The 20,775-nt window shown below is 42.8% G+C and overlaps 1 protein-coding gene across 1 annotated transcript in view; it reads left to right on the top strand.

Annotated features, from left to right (window-relative positions):
- The window catches only part of LOC140465637 (junction plakoglobin-like), a 67,996-nt gene that overhangs the window by 27,100 nt on the left and 20,121 nt on the right, over nucleotides 1-20,775 (top strand). The window contains exons 2-5 of the mRNA XM_072561196.1: nucleotides 11,706-11,904; nucleotides 12,876-13,129; nucleotides 15,264-15,502; nucleotides 20,342-20,543. Of these exons, the coding sequence (XP_072417297.1) occupies nucleotides 11,712-11,904; nucleotides 12,876-13,129; nucleotides 15,264-15,502; nucleotides 20,342-20,543 (888 nt within the window). The 5' untranslated portion in view covers nucleotides 11,706-11,711. The remainder of the gene's footprint in view (nucleotides 1-11,705; nucleotides 11,905-12,875; nucleotides 13,130-15,263; nucleotides 15,503-20,341; nucleotides 20,544-20,775) is intronic.

The following is a 20,775-nucleotide window of genomic DNA, read 5'->3' as shown; positions in this document are numbered from 1 at the left end:
ACCCATTCATGTCGACCAGATATCCCAACCCAATCTAGTCCCACCTGCCAGCACCCGGCCCATGACTGAAGCCCTGTTTACCATTCAATTGTTGTGAATTCAACTGCTGAAACATCAATGCAAAGAAGGCAGTGATTGTCTAGTTAGATGTGAACTTGTGTAGGTATCTTGATTGATCTCTCACTGCTGAGATAAAGACTTGCCAGGGTGATGAGTTCTGGAGTAAATTTGAAATAATGACATTCTGACTTGGGTGAGAGTCATTGACATTGAAGTTATTCTCTTTATTTGTTCGTTCATAGAATGTGGATGTCACTGGCTAGAGCAGCATTTATTATACAGACCTAGATACCCCCAAGAGCTGTCTACTTGACTTGAAAGTTAAAAATCACACAACACCAGGTTATAGTCCAACAGGTTTATTTGGAAACACTAGCTTTTGGAGCGACGCTCCTTCATCAGGTGGTTGTGGAGTATAAGATTGTAAGACACAGAATTTATAGCAAAAGTTTAGTGTGATGTAACTGAAATTATACATTGAAAAAGACCTGGATTGTTTAAGTCTCCCGTCTTTTAGAATTGGTATGTTGGTTTCAGTTATTTCGTATGTAAATTCCAGAAATTAAAGTTACATTCTCAAGTGAACTTTAATAATAGCTGCCATGTTGGCCCAGATAATGCATTGAAGATGGGAGGTGCCTTGTGTGAGGCTGGCTGTGCCACAATGTTCAGACTGTTTCTAATCTTAAAAGGGATTTACAGAATCTAATTGAATTTATTGTCACGTGTACCGAGGCACCGTGAAAACTTTGTCTTACGTGGGTTTGTGCAGTTTTGAGCAAGACTAACTAAAAGGGGTGCAGATTCATCGTTCATTGAAAGTGGAGTTGTAGGTAGATAGGATAGTGAAGGAAGTGTTTGGTATTTTTTTATTGGTCAGAGCATTGGCTATAGGCATTGGGAGGTCATGTTGCAGTAGTACAGGACATTGTTTAGGCCACATTTGGAATGTTGCATGTAATTCTGGATTCCCTTCTAAAGGATGTGCGGAAACTTGAAAGTTGTCAAACAATTTACAAGGATGTTGCCAGAGTTGGAGGGTTTGAGCTATAGGAAGAAGCTGAATAGGCTAGGGCTGTGAAGCATCAGTGACCTTTTTTAGAAGTTTATAAAATCATGAGGGGCATGGATAGGATAAATAGACAAGGTATTTTCCCTGGGGTGGGGGGAGTCCAGAGCGTGAGGGCATAGATTTAGGGTGAGAGGGGAAAGATATTGAAGAGACCTAAGGGGCAACTTTTTCCATGCAGGCGGTGGTGTGCGTATGGAATGAGCTGCCAGAGGAGGTGGTGGCAGCTGGTACTATTACAGCATTTAAAAGGTATCTGGATGGGTTTGAGTAGGAAGGGTTTGGGGGATATAGGCAAAGTGCTGGCAAATGGGACTAGACTAGGTTAGGATATCTGGTCAATATGGACGAGTTGGTCTGAAGGCTCTATTTCCATGTTGTACATTTCTCTAACTCTGACTCCACTGCATTTGAACGTTGACTGCTTCAGTATCTGAGGAGTTGCAACTGATGCTGAATATTTATACTATCATCGGTGAAAATCTCCACTTCTGACCTTTTTATGATGGAGGGAAGGTCATTGATGAAGCAGCTAAAGATGGTTGGGCCTAGGCCCAATCATCTAAGTTGGGCCTTGAACTCTTGCAGAGATGTCCTAGAGTTGAGGTGACTGGATTTTGAACAATCACTCACTACCATCTTCCTATGTGGTAAGTATGACTCTAACCACCAGAGAGTTCTCCCCTGATACCTATTGATTCCAGTTTTGCTAGGGTTCCATGATGTTGTGTTTGATCAAATGTGGTCTTGATGTCAAAGGCTGTCATTCTCACCTCCCCTCTGGAACTCCATTCAATTCAGCTGTTTTGATTGAACCAAAGCTGGAATGAGGTAAGGAGCTAAGTGGCCTTGGCAGAATCCAAACTGCATGTCACTGAGCAGGTGCTGCCTGAAAGTAATGTTGATGACACCTTTCATTAATTTACTGATTGAGAGTGGACTGATGATTGGGTTTGATTTATCCTGCTTTTTGTGTACAGGATATACATGGCCAATTGTCCATATTTAGCATGGTGACTGTGCCATATGAAACGATTGAGAGGTATCCACAATGTAAAGATTGTTTGAGGAAAGGCCATCTGACCTCCATTTTAGAGTAGAAGTCCAGGAACACATCGTGCAAAAGCTGAGGTGAGTATGGCACTCTGTCCCACAAAGTAGTGGAGGCTAACTCACCCACTGATTTCAAAGCTGAAATTTCTACTTGAGGTACGTGGAGCTGAAGCAGGTGAATGACACTAGCATACCATGATCTCATTTGAGCTGGAACAGGCGGAAGGGACTGAATGGTCTTATGTCTTGAATCAATTAGTCATAGAGATGTACAGCATGGAAACAGACCCTTCGGTCCAACCCGTCATGCTGATCAGATATCCCAACCCAATCTAGTCCCACCTGCCAGCACCTGGCCCATATCCCTCCCAACCCTTCCTATTCATATACCCATCCAAATGCCTCTTAAATGTTGCAGTTGTACCAGCCTCCCCCACTTCCTCTGGCGGCTCATTCCATACATGTACCACCCTCTGTGGAAAAAGTTGCCCCTTAGGTTTCTCTTATCTTTCCGCTCTCACCCTAAACCTATGCCCTCTAGTTCTGGACTCCCCAACCCCAGGGAAAAGACTTTGTCTATTTATCCTATCCCTGCCCTCATAATTTTGTAAGCCTCTATAAGGTCACCCCTCAGCCTCCAACACTCCGGGGAAAACAGCCCCAGCCTGTTCAGCCTCCCTATAGCTCAAGTCCTCCAACCCTGGCAACATCCTTGTGAATCTTTTCTGAACCCTTTCAAGTATAATACATATGGATAGTGCTATTGAAATAATATAGAAATGTAGAATGGAACCTATTGACCACAATGGTAATCCTTTGACTTTCCATTAATCTTTGCCATAAGTTTTTATAATTCAACGTGTTGCTATCCAGAATTTATCCCATTCCTAGAATCCTTCTCTTTCACTGGAGTATATTTTCAATGTGAGCTATGACTTTTTTTTTCTTAAATGTCTGCCATTGTTCCTTGAACTGATTTTACTGCTAAACTCCTTTCTCACCAGTCCATTCCACTCAGCTCTGTCTTTGTTCCTTTGTACTTACCCTTATTTAAATTTTGTACAGTTGTTTCTGACCAAAATATCTCACCTCTCAAACTGAATGCTAAATTCCACCAGATCCAAAGTAGCCAGATCTCTGGTTGGATTATGTAAATCAATTTCAAGTCAGAGGCCAGGAATTCCACAGTGAGTAATCTACCTCTTGACTCACAAAGATTGCCCATCATCTACAAGGCCTGAATCAGGAGTGTTAGAATACTGAAAACAAAAATGCTGTAAATCACAGTGGATCTGCAGTGTCCATTGAGAGAGAGCAGGCCAACATTTCAAATCCTAGAGCGGCTCTGATGAGTTATTTAGACTCTAAACCTTAGCTTACTGTCTCTCCATGGATGCTGCCTGGCTCACTGTGATTTACAGCATTTTTTATGTTCAGTACAGATTTCAGCATCTGTAGTAACTTGCTCCTACAGTGTGTTTGGAATACTGTTCATTTAACTGGGTAAGGGCTGCTCCACAACACTGTAGAAGCTAAACATCATCGAAGATAAAGCAGCCCAGTTAATCAGCAGTTTAAACATTCACTTCTTCCACCAATAATGCACTGTGGCACTGCTGCCAAAGTTTCTTCAACAGCATCTTACAAACCCGTAAACTTTATATTCTAGAACTCCAGCTGCAAGTTCCCTTCTAGGTCACACCATTCAGACATGAAACTATACATCTAACTTTTACTGTCAGTGGTTCAAATTCCTGGCATTTGTTTCCTAGCATAACAATGTTTACATCTTTGCCCACATGGACAGCAGCAATTCAATTCTCCCTTCCTTTTGCAAATTCCCTCTTTCTCCTGAGGCAGTTTTTGCTTTTTCATGAATATCCATAAAGGATGTTCAATCAATGCAGCAAATCAGTTGGAGTTGAACCTATAAATATTTAAACAGCGCAAGGCCCCTAGATGTTTTTGGGTGGAGATATTCGAACCTGTATCAGAGTCCAGCTTCTCCCAGAGTGTATTCTGTCCCGCTCTGGGAGAGTGGGGGTATTTTTGGCCTACGCAAGGTGCAGTGACTGATTTGAACCTCACTGAGCTGCCTGCTCTGCTTGTGGTAAGAGCCTGCTATGTACTGCTGACCAAGGGGAAAAATAAATTGCATTCCTGCCTGGGGCGCTTTCCTTTAACAGTCAGTCAGCCACTGTGCACATCAAACATGTTTAGAACAAATGGCCTGGAGATGCACTTCAAACCAAGATTCAATTGTTAAAATTAAACCAAGCAATTGTTGTTTTGCTATTGTGCTCTGCCTTTCTCCCGCTACACCCCCTCCCCTCTAAAACCATATCCTATCAATGTATTTAATTATTGACCTGTTTATTTGCTGTGTTGGATGATGTTGCTGTCATTATAAATCAGTGTTTTCATTGCTGGTCTACTGTATGGGTTTCTCTGATTTTGGGTGGTGAATGTGGAATGTTCTCCTATGCAGCTTAGGGGTGAGCAGAGTTTGAAGCATCTGTATGTTGAGGTTCAGATGGATGCTGTAGAGGTAGATGAAGTTTTTAATGCGAGGGGGCGAGTGTCATAGTCGTAGAGCATAGAAATAAATTGTTTGGTCCAAGTTGTCCAATCTGACCATGTTCCCAAACTGAATTAGTCCCATTTACCTGTGGTTGGCCTGTATCCCTCAACTCTGCTACTCCTGTGCCTGTACAAATGTCTCTTAACTGTTGTTACTGTACCTGCACCTAATGCCTTGTAGACAGTAATGCAGGATTTACCTCTTATCTGGGAAATAGGCACTGTGGACACTGAACAGCAACAAAGGGCAGATTCTGCTCCAGTGTCTTCCTCCTTTGTACCTCCCATCACCCATTTATAGGGTGCTCTGCGTAATGTCCTTGTAACATAAAGGTCTACTGTTATGCTATTTTGCAGGTGAGATTGACAGACGAATCAGTGGGAGACGTTACTGTGAATTTTGATGTTGTCCTTTAGCCTGGACACAGACTGTAGCAAGGGCTGAAAACAATAGAGAACCATGTCTAGTTGTCTGCTTGCTACCCTGGCTGTCTCTAACTCTGACCTGTGAAGCCTATCGCACTCTGGGATAGATGGGCGCAGCAATGCCCAGGAGTTTTACCCTGGGGCCATTTGTGCTCAGACTGTTTCCTGATGCCAGCTTGTGGTCTCCAATATTGTTAGTTTTGTGGATGGCATGGTCAAGGCTGCATTGGAAATGCTCCACATTTGGGTCTTGTCTCCATATGTTTACACCAGTTAATGGCACAGTTGACATGTATTAAATAAACAGTGACTTCTCCATGATATATAAACAGGCCATGAGATAGAAGGAAGTCTCGGTTTACTTTTTGTCTGGCACAATCCTGGTTTTCAAATCTCCTGAAGTTTATTAATTATCCATTTAAGTAGAGACTGCAGTGTGTTGCAGTACAGCAGGATCTGGTTGACCTTGTATTTGAATCACCAGAAAATCACCGTGCCAATACAGCAAGTAACTAGGAAGGCATATGGTATCTTATCATTCTTAAAAACAGTAGAAACCAAAAGTCAAAATTTTCCTGCAGTTGTGCAGGGCATTGGTGAAACTTCAACAGAATTGGGTACAGTTTTGATCTCCTTAAGGATGGAAATATTTGTAGTGGAGCAGTTCAGGGAACTTTTACTGGGCTGAAAAACTAGGACAGAATTTAAAAATGCAGGGGCCTCCCTATTAGTCTGGAAATTAGGAGTTTGTTTATTCTCCAGGATCCTTATTATTTTGAAATTCTCCTCCAGATACCAGAGGAGCAGTCAGTTTATTCAAGGGTGAACATGGCAGATTTTTAATCAGCTAGGTAGTTCAGATTGTGTTGTTTTTTGGAGGGGAGGACATGGAGAACAGTAAAGTAAAGGCCAAAATTAGTTTAGTTGTGATCACATTGAATGGTGGAGCAAGCTGGATGGGCCAAATGGCCTGATCCTTCTCCTCAGTTGATTTCTTACAAACGATTAGTGCTGAGCCGTAGTCACCTTTGCTGACCTGGCCACAAAGGGAAGTCCCACACTAAGTAGTGAGATGTGACCAGTTGATGTGGTTTGGCTCATGAGTGCTGGTCACAAGATCCTAATGTCATCCTGAGCTGAACCGGTTAGGTCCTTGGTTTTACACACCACCCAAAGATGGCACCTTTACCTGTAACAGCTGAATGCCAGCCTGGTTTATGAAGTCCAACCTCCGAGAGTGAAGCTTAAACCTTCTGCTAGTGTTCACAAAGCTAAGCAGAGCTTAAAGATCAGTGTTGCTTTGGCGAAAAAGCAAAAATGGTGACTGTGTACCTTATTGTGTTTTTATGCAGAGCCTTGCGTGATTTTAAAAACATCCTAAGGTTCTTTACAGCCGGTTTATTTCAAAAGTTAATCTAGTCATTTTTTTTCTTTTGGTGGAAACCTGACCTTGCAAATGAGGTGCTGACCAGACAAATATTGGCTAGTGTACCAGAGTAAGCTCCCCTACCTGTGGAATCATGTATGTTAAGTTGAGAGGGTTGATGGGGCCCCAGTTAACTTTTCATTTGAAAGGGGACACTTTGGAGCACCTACAGTACTGCAATGTTTGGAGAGGTAGAATGAGGGGGACACAGTGAGGTCCCTTTTAAGCATAGTGTTCATGGTGTAAGCTGTGATACTCATGGGACAATAAAAGTCACAGCTGAGAACAAAATTGCTTTCCAGTAATCTTGACCAGAAGATTGTCAATCATCCAGTCATTTAAGAGACTCGTTGAAAGAAAAGTCTTGGTTTCTTTTCCATGCAGTAGGCTCCTATCTCTGCTCTGCCAGTTAGGAATAGTATGTGCAGATTATTCCCTGTTTGGGCCATAAGGCATCGGTCATTCAGCCTGTTAAATCTGCGCCTCTATTCAATAAAATTATGGCTGATCTGATCATCCTCCCTCCACTTTTCCTGACTTTGATTCTTTTATTGATTTTTTTTTAAAAAAAATGTCTGTTTTGAATATACTTACTGACCCAATCTCAACAGCCCTGGTGAAGAATTCCAGATTCATTACCCTCAGAATAAATTCCTCCTCCTCATCTCTGTTTTAAATGTTTGACTCCTTATTCTGAAAATATGCCCTCTGGTCCTCTTCTCTCTGACGACAAGGGGAGACTTCTGAAGCTTGATTCTCGTATGCTTCAATAAGATCCATTTCTCTCTTCAAAACTCCAACTTGACTTTTCTTCATGAGACAGTACTTCTGTACCAAGTTTGGCAGAGTGAACCCTCTCTCTGGTCTACCTCTATTGCTGGCATATCTTTCCTTAGATAAGAAGCTAAATCTGTTTATTGTTTCAGCAATGGTGTAACTGGTGCCTTGTATACTTTAGCAAGACTTTGTGTATTTTTATACTCCATTCCATGTTCAGTGCAGGTCAACATTTCATTCCTATTACCTGCTGAATGTAGATGTTAGCTTATTGTGATATAGGCGCAAGGACCCCCAAATCCTTTGATATTAAATTTTTCTCCATTTAAATAATAACTGCTTCTCCATTCTTCCTCCCAAACTACATGACCTCCCGGTTTTCCCACATTGTATTATACCACCTTTTGCCAACTTGCTTAATCTGTTTCAATCCTCTGTGTCATCTTCATCATTTGCCTTCCTACCTAGAGTCATAGTCAGATGTACAGCATGGAAACAGACCCTTTTGTCCAACCTGTCCACGCCCAGATATCCCAACCCAATTTAGTCCCATGTGCCAGCACCTGGCCCATATCCCTCCAAACCCTTCCTATTCATAAACCCATCCAAGTGCCTCTAAATGTTGCAATTGCACCAGCCTCCACCACTTCCTCTGGCAGCTCATTCCATACACATACCACACTCTGCGTGAAAAAGTTGTCTCTTAGGTCTATTTTATATCTTTCCCCTCTCACCCTAAACCTAAGTCCTCTAGTTCTGGACTCTCCGATCCCAGGGAAAAGACTTTGTCTATTTATCCTATCAATGCCCCTCATAATTTTATAAACGTCTATAAGGTCACCCCTCAGCCTCCGACACTCCAGGGAAAACCGTTCCAGCCTGTTCAGCCTCTCCCTGTAGCTCAAATCCTCCAACCCTGGCAACATCCTTGTAAATCTTTTCTGAATCCTTTCAAGTTTCACAACCTCTTTCCGATAGGAAGGAGACCAGAATTGCATGCAATGTTCCAACCGTGGCCTAACCAATGTCCTGTAAAGCCACAACATGACCTCCCAACTCTTGTACTCAATACTCTGACCAATAAAGGAAAGCATACCAAACGCCGCCTTCACTATCCTATCTACCTGCAACTCCACTTTCAAGGAGCTATGAACCTGCACTCTAAGATCTTTGTTCAGCAACACTCCTTAGGACCTTACTATTTTAAGTGTATAAGTCCTGCTAAGATTTGCTTTCCCAAAATGCAGCACCTCACATTTAGCTGAATTAAACTCCATCTGCCACTTCTCCGCCCATTGGCCCATCTGGTCAAGATCCTGTTGTAATCTGAGGTAACCCTCTTCGCTGTCCACTACACCTCCAATTTTGGTGTCATCTGCAAACTTACTAACTGTACCTTTTATGCTGGCATCCAAATCATTTATGTAAATGACGAAAAGTAGAGGGCCCAGCACCGATCCTTGTGGCACTCCACTGGTCACAGGCCTCCAGTCTGAAAAACAACCCTTCATCACCACCCTCTGTCTTCTACCTTTTGAGCTAGTTCTGTATCCAAATGGCTAGTTCTCCCTCTATTCCATGAGATCTAACCTTGCTAATCAGTCTCCCATGGGGAACCTTGTCAAACGCCTTACCGAAGTCCATATAGATCACCTCTACTGCTCTGCCCTCATCAATCTTTTGTTACTACTTCAAAACGCCTTTTTGAAATTCAAATATATTGTATCTAATGGTTTCCCTCAGCATTCCAATACACTTTGAAGGGGAAATCCTACACGACCAATCTTTTGATATAGTAACAAGCAAGCAAGGGAAGAGGTTAAGAAGGCGTGTCCTTGATGATGATCTCAGCCAGGGTGGGAATTGTTGGCATCACTCTATCACCAAGCAGCTATCCAGCTAACTAAGCTAACCAATCCAATGGAAAGCATTTACTCATTCATCTGCCATTGCCTTATTCCCAATTATTTTTCCCTTGCCTGTTTCGGAGGCCTATGTTCACTGGGGCAATTGTGACATTTGCTTTGACATTGCTGTGGTGCTTTGTGAGTTTCTGCATTGGTCTCTCTTTCCTTCTCACTCTGCTTGGTCTAGAAAGGGATGTATTCTCTTTGTTTTTCTGTGGCAGTATAAGTAGACCTGTTTGGTTCTGTGACTTAGATGCTAAAGGAACTGAATTGCTGGGAATTGACTAAATGATTGCCAAGGGCTGTATGTGGTCAGTAAACTCCGAAAGGTTACTTGTGATAGCCACATCTCAAAATGGAACAGCAATGTTCTGGAAGGAAGAGGATGGGTAATTTTTGTAGTAAATTGCATAAACTTGGAATTTACCATCTTTTGGTTGTCGGCTTTTTTGAGTCCTTTGAACTTAGAAACAAAGTGCAATGCTGTATTGTTATGTCAGAATGACCCACATGGCAAGTTTGGACTTGCTCACCAATGGAGATATTTAAAAAACTTCATGAGCCTGGGATGAAATTACAAAGCCCTGATTTTAATCAGTATTCAAATTCTATAAACCACCATGATTCACAGGCACTTCATGCCTCTAGTGGGCTGTAAAGTTGAGCCAGTGTAACTTAGTATGACAATTGAGATTGTCATTGTTTTGGTACTTTTGTTCCTATGGCCACTAAGCTTCAATATTTGTTTCAGTATTGTGCGAGACCTTATGGCCCATTGTACCAGTGCTGGTTCTGATTGAACTGTCCACTTGTTTTGTTCCTCGATGGTCTAGCAAATTTATCAATCACTTCCTGTGGATTGGTTTAACTAGGAGGCATACACTAATCTAAGAATCGCTTCAAACTCCACCATAGTTCAAGAACTTGAATTCCAGATTTGAAAATACATTTTTGATAAAAGCTTTGGCGGGGAGCTGGGAAATCCTTACATTGTCTCTAGGTCTGTCTTTTTCCCAAGCTCTGTACTGTGCCAAACCTCCCTCAGGGTGGCCGAACAATGCTGAGTATATTAAATCTTGGCAATGAGAAATTTTTATTTTTAATTCTCAGGATGTGACCATCACTGCTAGGACAACATTTATTGCCTATTCCTAATTGCCCAGAGGGTAGTTGAGTCATACATTGCTGTGGGTCTGGAGTCTCTCGTAGTCCAGGTTGGGTAAGATGGCCGTTTTGAACAGCTGTGTGAAGTCAGACGGTATTTTTCTAACCCTTGTATCAGCAGCTGAAAGACTAGTGATTTATGAAAAAGTTGCTGATTTATAAATACAGATGTCAGTGAGCTCCACTCTGGCTGTCAGCAGCAAATGGCACAATCATCCCACCCAGGGCAGATAGAAAGCACAACTCCACTACCTGAACATGTGATTCTTGGTGACGTACAATGCAGTATTTTTCATCTGTCTCCAACATTAATTAAAAATGACAGGGAAGGGAAGCAATTCTTAAACATACCTCAGTAACTTTCAATAATCCTTATGAGTGTTCCTCCGAACAAGACCCAAGGGAATCACCTCTTAACTCCTGGTATGTACAAGATTGTCCTGGTGAATTGGCAAGTCTTGGTACAGATGGCCTAGATGCCAGCTTTCATGGCATTGTGGTACAGTCAAGGGACTACAGACCTCAGGAAGATCCACTTTTCAACTGAAGTTGAATGAAGGATTCCATGGCTCTATTTCAAAGAAAAACAGAAGGTCTCCCCAATCCCAGCCAATATTAACTCTGGGTTTTCAAAATCCAGGTTTCTTGGTTGAGATTGTGGTCCTGTTTGTGGAATCTTGCTGTGTGCATTTGGCTGCCGTGTTACCAAAGTTACGGCAGTTACTTTTTACAGCCAATGAAAGTGTGTGTTTGTTTGTAAATGTACTTTGGGGCATCCTGAAATTGTTACAGATGCTAAGTGCAATTTTTTTTCTCAGTTATCAAAGCCTTCTGATAGCTGCAATGTGGAATGTTCTATAAACACGCTTTCTTCAGTCTCTAGTTCTTTCACCCAGAGATCTCCAGTTAAAGTCCATCAGGTTTGATGTGACCATCCCTCCTGATTTTGCTCCCTTCCTCAGTTCTCCATCCTGCACCTTGGGACTCTTGGCCCTTTGCCAAGGCTCCCCTTGATTTGTACTCAGTCATGTACGGTAACACACTTACTCAATCAGGATTTCTGTGGCGGTTGTTTGCAACTCTCTAGCATGGGGTGTGTTCAGGTGTTCATTGCCATGGTCACCTGACTGTCAGTCTTTTCTCTTCCAGTTGAAACTTGCCTGGGCAAATTAACATCAGTGATCAGTTTGTCGTCTCTGACAATACTGAAGTCTTTTAATCGTTTTTTTTTCATTCTTCACAGTGAAAAATGGAGAGTTATGACTCCGAGGCTGTTAGCAAGGTGACTCAGTGGCAGAGCTACATTGATTCTGGCATTCACTCGGGAATGAACACCAATGTCCCCTCCCTCAGTGGCAAAGGCAACCCTGAAGATGATGAAATATTGAAGCAGGGAAGCTACACAGTCACAACTACTACGTACACAGCGACCCAGGTACCAGGTATGTGAAGCATTTGCACTGCTTTCCCTGGAAAGGTGTGGCAGCAGAAGGAATGAGAGTAATAAATTGTTGTTTGGTTGATTGTACTTTAGGGATTTGATTGGATAATATAGAAGGAGAGGAATAATTCAGAAAACCAGATCTGTTGTAATGTTTGGATTAGCTGGGGTTGAGCTTTGAGCACTTCAGATTCTGTACTAACTTATCCAGAGTAGGGAAGACAACAGTGCCACCAGTAAACTGGAATGTGCCACCTTTTTGGCTGAGATGACTCGTGATAGTTGAATTCCTGTTGATATTGGATGACTTTGGGGGTAAATAGAATCAATGCCACTGGTGTGACAGAGTTGTGGGGGTTTTGATCATGACATTGGGAACAGAACAATGGCAGAGACATTAGCACCCAGTAGATGAAATGGTAATGATGTGAATACAAAATATGGAGGAGACGAGTGGTGTGCTGGTTACATGCCATGTGATTAGCTATATTCACTTTTTTGCCCAGGCTAAATCAGAATCACTTTGGGTTAATTGCGTTTCACCTCATCCTGTCCATTTCAGTTCTGATTGGTGGCGGTCTAGTGGTGATCTCACTGGAAGAGTTATCCAGAGACCTAGGCTTTGGGAACTGGTTCAAATCCCATTGGCGAAAGCTGGTGGAATTTAAATTCCATGTATAAATTCAAAATATAAAGCTAGGCTGAGTGATCTGTAATTACCCTCAATTGTTGAAAAAACCCATGTGGTTCACTTTTTTTTTTAGGGAAGGCAAATCTGCCATCTTGGTCTGGTTTCCATATGACTCCTGACCCACAGTAACATTAACTATCCTCCTGAAATGATCAAGTGAGCCACTTGATTCAATTACAATTGAAGATAGACAACAGATAGGGGGAGGGAAGGGATTCTGGAGTCCGGTGTATTGAGTGACTAAAAGACTATGCTTTACAATGTAACCTCTCCTCCTACAGATATGGAAGAGCAGCTGGCCTCCACCCGTGGGCAACGTGTGCGTGCTGCCATGTTCCCAGAAACCCTGGAGACTGGTACCCGTATCCTGTCCACCCAGATGGACCCTGGTCAGGAGACCAATGTGCAGAAATTGTCAGAATCCTCTCAGATGCTGAAAGCTGCCATTGTACAGCTCATCAATTACCAAGATGATGCAGAGCTCGCAACGCGGGCTATTCCTGAACTCACCAAACTTCTCAATGATGAGGACCAGGTTGGGTGTTTTCACTTGTTAACGGGAAACGTTTAAGTTGATTATGCTTGTCCTGTTATTCCATTAGATCTTAGCTGATTTTGTATCTTAGCTCAATCTTTTTGCTTTATTTGTGTAACCCAACAAAAATGCATTGGCCTCCCTTCATAATTTAGAGTTGACCCACACCTGCAATCACTTTGCTGGAAGAAATGCCTCCTTGTAATCATCCCTGAACAGACTGGCGCCTGGCTCCTCCTCATTTGGAGCAGTAGTAGTTCACTTGGCCCTTCGTCTGCTCTGCCATTCAGTAAGTTCATGGCTGATCTGTTTGTGTTTCAAACCCCACATTCCCATCTATCTGGTAACCTTTGCCTCTCTACTTTCAATTTCCAATATTCAGTGACCCCACCTCTGCTTTCTGAGGCAGCGTTTCAAAGTTGCAGTGCCCTGGAATCCCCTCCCTAAGGGCACTAAGGGTTCCTCCAGCGCATGGACTGCAGCAGTTCAAGAAAGTAGCTCACCACATCAAGGGGCAACCCAGGTGAACGATTAAATGCTGGACTCAGTCAGTGATATCCACACCCTGCAAGTGAATTTTTAAAAATTCCTTCAATACAATTTCTCCTCATCTTTGTTCTGGGCTGCTCCTGCCTGTCCTCTGTCCAAAATGAAAATCAAAGGAAATGGTATCTTTCTATCGATCCTATTAACTGCTTTAATGATCTGAAACATCTCCAGTAGATCACCTCTTTAATCATTTACATTAATCTTGTATCCTGTGATTGTATTAACCCTTTCCAGCCTGGGATCATTCTGCTGCTGCTCCTCCATGGCAGTTGCATCCTTCCCAAGGTGTGGTGCTGAGATTGACCACAATTATTCCAGGTGGGCTGTAATGAGATTCATGTATAATTCTAATATCACTTTTTCACTTTTTTTTAATATTCCCAATGTTTTGAGAATATAACATTGATTATATTTTATTGATCTTTAACCACTAGTTTTTAATATCTGTGCTTGGGTTCCTAGATCTTTGCTCCTAATTTCTTTCTTCAGACAGTAGTTTTCTTGCTTCAAAATTGACTTCATTTTTCCCACATTAATTTCAAACTAATGCAGTTTTCTCCCCCCGTCTGAATTTATCAACATTCTTTTTAGAATTTTCTGCTCCTATTCACATCGTAAATGCTGTTCTGCCTGACTGCAGGTCTTGTTTCACTCTATCCCCTGTCCAATGTCTCCTTATGTCACTCAGCTCTGTTTGATTAATTCTCCTTGGTGAATTCTGCCTTCCAAAAGTAACTATATAAATAGCAGTTGCAGTTGTTTGCTCCTTCCACGTTGGACAGGGTCATAAATAGTCGAGCTGCTTGGGGGGTGGGTTCAGAGAAGGCTTGTTCTGGATTAGTGGTGCTAGAAGAGCACAGCAGTTCAGGCAGCATCCAAGGAGCAGTGAAATCGACGTTTCGGGCAAAAGCCCTTCAGGAATAAAGGCAGTGAGTCTGAAGCATGGAGAGTTAAGCTCGAGGAGGGTGGGAGTGGGGAGAAAGTAGCATAGAGTACAATGGGTGAGTGGGGGAGGGGATGAAGGTGATAGGTCAGGGAGGAGAGGGTGGAGTGGATAGGTGGAAAAGGAGATAGGCAGGTAGGACAAGTCATGGGGACAGTGCTGAGCTGGAAGTTTGGAACTAGGGTGAGGTGGGGGAAGGGGAAATGAGGAAACTGTTGAAGTCCACATTGATGCCCTGGGGTTGAAGTGTTCCGAGGCGGAAGATGAGGTGTTCTTCCTCCCAGGCCACCTATCCACTCCACCCTCTTCTCCCTGACCTATCACCTTCATCTCCTCCCCCACTCACCCATTGTACTCTATGCTACTTTCTCCCCACTCCCACCCTCCTCTAGCTTATCTCTCCATGCTTCAGGCTCACTGTCTTTATTCCTGATGAAGGGCTTTTGCCCGAAACGTCGATTTCGCTGCTCGTTGGATGCTGCCTGAACTGCTGTGCTCTTCCAGCACCACTAATCCAGAATCTGGTTTCCAGCATCTGCAGTCATTGTTTTTTTACCTCAGAGAAGGCTTGTGCCCATTTCAATAAACTGTTCATTGTAGCCCAGAGAGTATTGACCTTTCTTTCTGCACTTTGTGGAACAGGTTATTGTCAGCAAGGCAACCATGATAGTGAACCAGCTGTCAAAGAAAGATGCTTCATGTCGCGCTCTGGAGCAGTCGCCCCAGATGGTTGCTGCGGTTGTCCGCACCATGCAGAATACAAGTGACATGGAAACGGTGCGCTGTGCAGCTGGCATCTTGCACAACTTCTCTCATCACCGTGACGGCATGCTCGCCATCTTCAAATCTGGTGGGATTCCTGCACTGGTCAGGATGCTCAGGTATGTTGCACCTCCAGTTAGGAATTGGCTTCTCCAGCTGTATTTGAATTTGTTCAGTGTCGTTTGGACACCATTCCCCCTGCTACCACCCCACCCCAAACCCTGTCCTCTACCTGAAACATTCCCACTGACATTGTTATTTTCTAACCAACCTGTTCAGGAATCTTATGGCACTCCTCCAAAGGAGGTGGGATTGCAAACCAGGCCCAGAGATAGAGACACTGCCCCTGTGTCACAAAAGCTGCTCTGTCAGTGTAAAATGAGACTACTGAGTGTGCATGTGACTCAGTGACAATCCTGCTGATATCCAGCTAACCCTGTACTGCCCATCGGTCTGTTATATGGACTTCACTTCAGGTATTCTAATAGGCCAGATGTTGAACTTCTGCCACTACTGGGGGGTCTTGTATTCAGACGTCATCGGAATCATCCACTCCACAGGATTTTGGAGTGATGGAGTAGGCTGTGATATTTTGGGGATTCTGGGATCCAGTCTTCACCCATAGACTCAATTGTCTGTTCATATGTTCCTGTGCCATCTGCTCACCGTAATATATAGCTACATAGACTCATGTTTAGTGAATCAAAGGAAATTTCTCAAAAGCCACTATAAAAGTCAACATCATGGAAGGGTAATTGAACTTGCAGAAAATAACAACAGATCTGAGATATAATGAAAAGTGGATAATGTTTAGAATTCCAAAAATGACATTTTATAGTAGTGACATATGGAAACTACTTAAACTTTAGTGAAGGGATTCTATTAAAAATTGGTCAGTGTGAGGAACAGTGTCCTAATCCAGTTTTTATCCAGAGCAGGTGACTGCAAACTTCAGTAGTTGGTGGAAAGATATTTACGTAATGTGTTTATGACAAGTTGTAAGGCTGTTACTTCACTTCAGAAGTATCCAAGATGAGCATGTGCTTTTAAAAATTCAATTCTGAAACAAGTTTTCCAGATCTGTTCAAAGGACAGCATTTCAGTTGAGAAACTTCAGAATAAAATAGGGGATCCTTAAGTAGGAGGGAAGGGTGTTACTGAACTGTTGCAGTTGGATTTCTTGTCTGCTCTAAATTCAATGTAATTTGATCTATTTTCCATTTCAGCCTCAAATGTACAATTACCTTTGGTTGAAATTTTAAAGGTGGGAGGGGGGTTGGAGTTTGCAGCTTTCTTTGTTCATTTATCAATATTTCACTCTCTTCAGTTACTGAAGATTATGATAAATACATCACCCTGATTTAAGATTATCTCATTTGTTTAGCCCCAACAATCCTGCTTGTGCTTTTACTAGACATACAAGTTAACCCTTATTTTTGGAAGGTTTTTTTTGTAGCCTTTAAGGGTAAGCATGTATACTGATCTACAGTAATCCAAATGGTTAGTGATATTCCTGGCTTGAATTCATAGTTTCGATTCTCCTCATCTTTAAATTCTGAGTCATGTAACTTCATTTCAAGTAAAATGCTCATTCTCCGAGAACTGTTCATACAGCTGAGTTGAATTTTCATTAAACTCCTGTGAACCATGTACAACAACTCAGTTATACTGCATCTCATTGATTTAGAAAAATGTTCCAAAGCTCTTTGCTGCAGTACCTTATGACTTTGCCAAATATTGGACATGTCTTTTTAAAAAGAGTTGAGTGGTGAGTTTCATGGTGAATTTTGAATGATTTTATGTGGAAATTCTAGTGGATGGGGCTTAGGTGTTAGAGGAGTGGCCATTGCCTGAGTTGGCAATGGGCCTGAGGAAATAGATGTTCAAAGGGCCAGAGATGAGTCTTGTATAGTTGCAACTAAATTAAGTTTTCATCTGACCACTGCTGACATAAGTTTGCTCTATCAGCTCTATTTTTAATCTTATTTACATTTGTAGGCGGCACGGTGGCACAGTGGTTAGCACTGCTGCCTCTCAGCGCCAGAGACCTGGGTTCAATTCCCAGCTCAGGCGACTGTGTGGAGTTTGCACATTCTCCCTGTGTCTGCGTGAGTTTCCTCTCACAGTCCAAAGATGTGCAGGTCAGGTGAATTGGCCATGCTAAATTGCCCGTAGTGTTAGGTGAAGGGGTAAACGAATGGGTGGGTTGCGCTTCGGGTCGGTGTGGACTTGTTGGGCCGAAGGGCCTGTTTCCACACTGTAAGTAATTAAAAGTTGTCTTGGTCATCTGCTTGAAATATTTACGTCTGCAGTAGATTTGTTTCCACCAGTCCACTTTGCTCATTCGCCTAAGCTATTGATGTCCTGTGAGGAAGGATGGCATCTGGGCAGAGAATGGACTTGATTAGTGCTGAACAATCAATGGGTTAATTGTATCTTATTTCATTGCTAGCTATTTGAAGTCTTGATCTCTTGAGATATTACACTCAATTTGGGTAAGTTCGACAAGGTTCCCCATGGGGGACTGGTTAGCAAGGTTAGATCTCATGGAATACAGAGAGAACTCACCATTTCGATACCGAATTGGCTCAAAGGTAGAAGACAGAGGGTGGTGGTGGAGGGTTGTTTTTCAGACTAGAGACCTGAGACCAGTGGAATACCACCAGGATTGGTGCTGGGTCCTCTACGTCTTGTCATTTACATAAATGATTTGAATGCGAGCATTAGAGATACCATTAGTAAGTTTGCAGATGACACCAAAATTGTAGGTGTAGTGGACAGCGAAGAGGGTCACCTCCGATTACAACAGGATCTTGACCAGATGGGCCAATGGGCCGAGAAATGGCAGATGGAGTTTAATTCGGATAAATGCGAGGTGCTGCATTTTGGGAAAGTGAATGTTGTCAGGACTTCTGCACCTTAATGGTAAGGTCCTAGGGAGTGTTGCTGAACAAAGAGACCTTGGAGTGCAGTTCATAGCTCCTTGAAAGTGGAGTCGCAGTTAGATAGGATAGTGAAGGAGGTGTTTAGTATGCTTTCTTTTATTGGTCAGAGTATTGAGTACAGGAGTTGGAAGGTCATGTTGTGGCTATACAGGATATTGGTTAGGCCACTGTTGGAATATTGCATGCAATTCTGATCTCCTTCCTATCGGAAAGATGTTGTGAAACTTGAAAGGGGTCAGAAGCGATTAACAAGGATGTTGGCAGGGTTGGAGGAGTTGAGCTACAGGGAGAGGCTGAACAGGCTGGGCCTGTTTTCCCTGGATGGTTGGAGGCTGAGGGGTGACCTTATAGAGGTTTATAAAATTATGAGGGGCATGGATAGGATAAATAGACAAAGTCTTTTCCCTGGGGTCGGGGAGTCTAAAACTAGAGGGCATGGGTTTAAGGTGAGAGGGGAAAGATATAAAAGACCTATGGGGCAACTTTTTCACGCAGAGGGTGGTACATGTATGGAATGAGCTGCCAGAGGAAGTGGTGGAGGCTGGTACAACTGCAACATCTAAGAGGCATCTGGGTAGGTATATGAAAAGGAAGGGTTTGGAGGGATATGGGCTGGGTGCTGGCAGGTGGGACTAGATTGGGTTAGGATATCTGGTCAGCATGGACAGGTTGGACCGAAGGGTCTGTTTCTATGCTATACTTCTCTGACTCTATGTTCACGTTACAGTTACTAAAGTGTTGTCTCTCAGCACTGCTAAGGTATACAAACTCCAATAACTCTGTGGTCCCTTCCCAGGACCAGGCTTTTATAGATATTTTAACAGTTTGATTAGAAACTATGTTGTTATTACACACACCTGAACAGGTGTGATTTGAACGTGGATCTCCTGGCTCAGAGGTAGGGGCATTGTCACTGCATTACTTGTGCCATTATGGGCCAAGCTCTGTCAATTAATCCTTTCAGGCTGTTATACCATCTTGAACTGCTTGGAGATCTGGGAAAGCTGTAGGGATGGGGGAAAAGGATTGTCGAAGGCTGCAGCACAAGTGGAGCCATTGTTTCGCTTCCAGCTCTTTGAAGCTGTCTCATTGGCTTTCTATTTTCCCACACCCCTATAAATGTTTACTTTCAATTATTAGAGGTTTATAAAATCATGAGGGGTATAGATTGGGTTAATGGTAGGTGTTTTTCCCTTTAGGGTGGGGGAATTTCAAGATTAGTGGGCATGTTTTGATGGTGAGATGAGAGAGATTTATCAAAAGATGGGCAAGTATTTTTAAGGGTGGTACATGTGTGGAATGAACTTCTTGAGGAAGTGGTGGATGCAGGTGCAATTACAATGTGTAAAAGACACTTAGTTAAGTACATGAATAGGAAAGATTTGAGGGGATACGGGCCAGGAGCAGGCAGGTGAGGCTAGTTTAGTTTAGGATTATGTTCATGCATTGGTTGAGCCAACGAGTCTCTTTTCGTGCTGGATAACTGACTTTATTTATCTAATTCCCTTTCAAAACTTACTTCCAAACTTGCCACCACTTCCCTTTGTCATCCGTTCCTGCTCAGTCACTTGTGTTCTCAGTTTGGTTTGTTTTCTGCCACTCCCTTCAAATTTATTCCCCTTTTTGTTACCAACCTTCCTTCAATGGAAACCAGTTCTCCACTCTACCACCTTGTTACTGATTCTGAACACCTCTCCTCACTGGCTTACTTGTTACAAGGAGAAAAATTCAAGCTGCTTTAGTCTCCATGTTAACTCTCTGGTTCCTTTCCTGGAAATCTCCTCCACACCCATGCCTCAATAAACTTTTATAACATGTGCTGTTCAGAATTACAGACCATACTCCAGTATGGACCTAAACAATGCTTTAGAAAATTTAGCATAACTTGGTTCAATTCTGCCTTTCCAAAGCTAAGGATTCCAAATGGTCAATAGCCTTTTGAAGCTTTGCTTCTTCCTTTTTGAAGACTAGTTTGTGTGGGTTTTGATGTCTTGCTGTGTGTTTATTTACCAGCTCTCCTATCGAATCCATCCTGTTCTATGCCATTACAACCCTCCACAATCTGCTTCTACACCAAGAGGGGGCAAAGATGGCTGTCCGTTTGGCTGATGGGCTCCAGAAGATGGTTCCTTTGCTGAAGAAGAACAATGTGAAGTTTCTTGCCATCACCACGGATTGCCTGCAGCTGCTGGCCTATGGCAATCAGGAGAGCAAGGTGAGAGACCTGGCAGTGGATGAGTTAATGTTTTGGACCCAATGACTCTTCAAATCCTGAAGTATTAACTCTGCTTTCTCTCTATAGATGCTGCCAGACCTGCTGAGTTTTTCCAGCAATTTTTAAGATTTTGTCTGATTTCCAGTTCTTCGGAGTTTTTTTGGGCAATGGATGAACCTTGGGAAGGTGGGAAGCTCAACTGTTACCCCGCTGTTTTCAGTGGTGAGGTTGG

The sequence above is a fragment of the Chiloscyllium punctatum genome, chromosome 42, assembly GCF_047496795.1.
Source record: "Chiloscyllium punctatum isolate Juve2018m chromosome 42, sChiPun1.3, whole genome shotgun sequence".
Lineage (NCBI taxonomy): Eukaryota > Metazoa > Chordata > Chondrichthyes > Orectolobiformes > Hemiscylliidae > Chiloscyllium > Chiloscyllium punctatum.
Note: the sequence above shows the minus strand (reverse complement) of the source record. Positions and strands in the feature narration are given on the sequence as shown.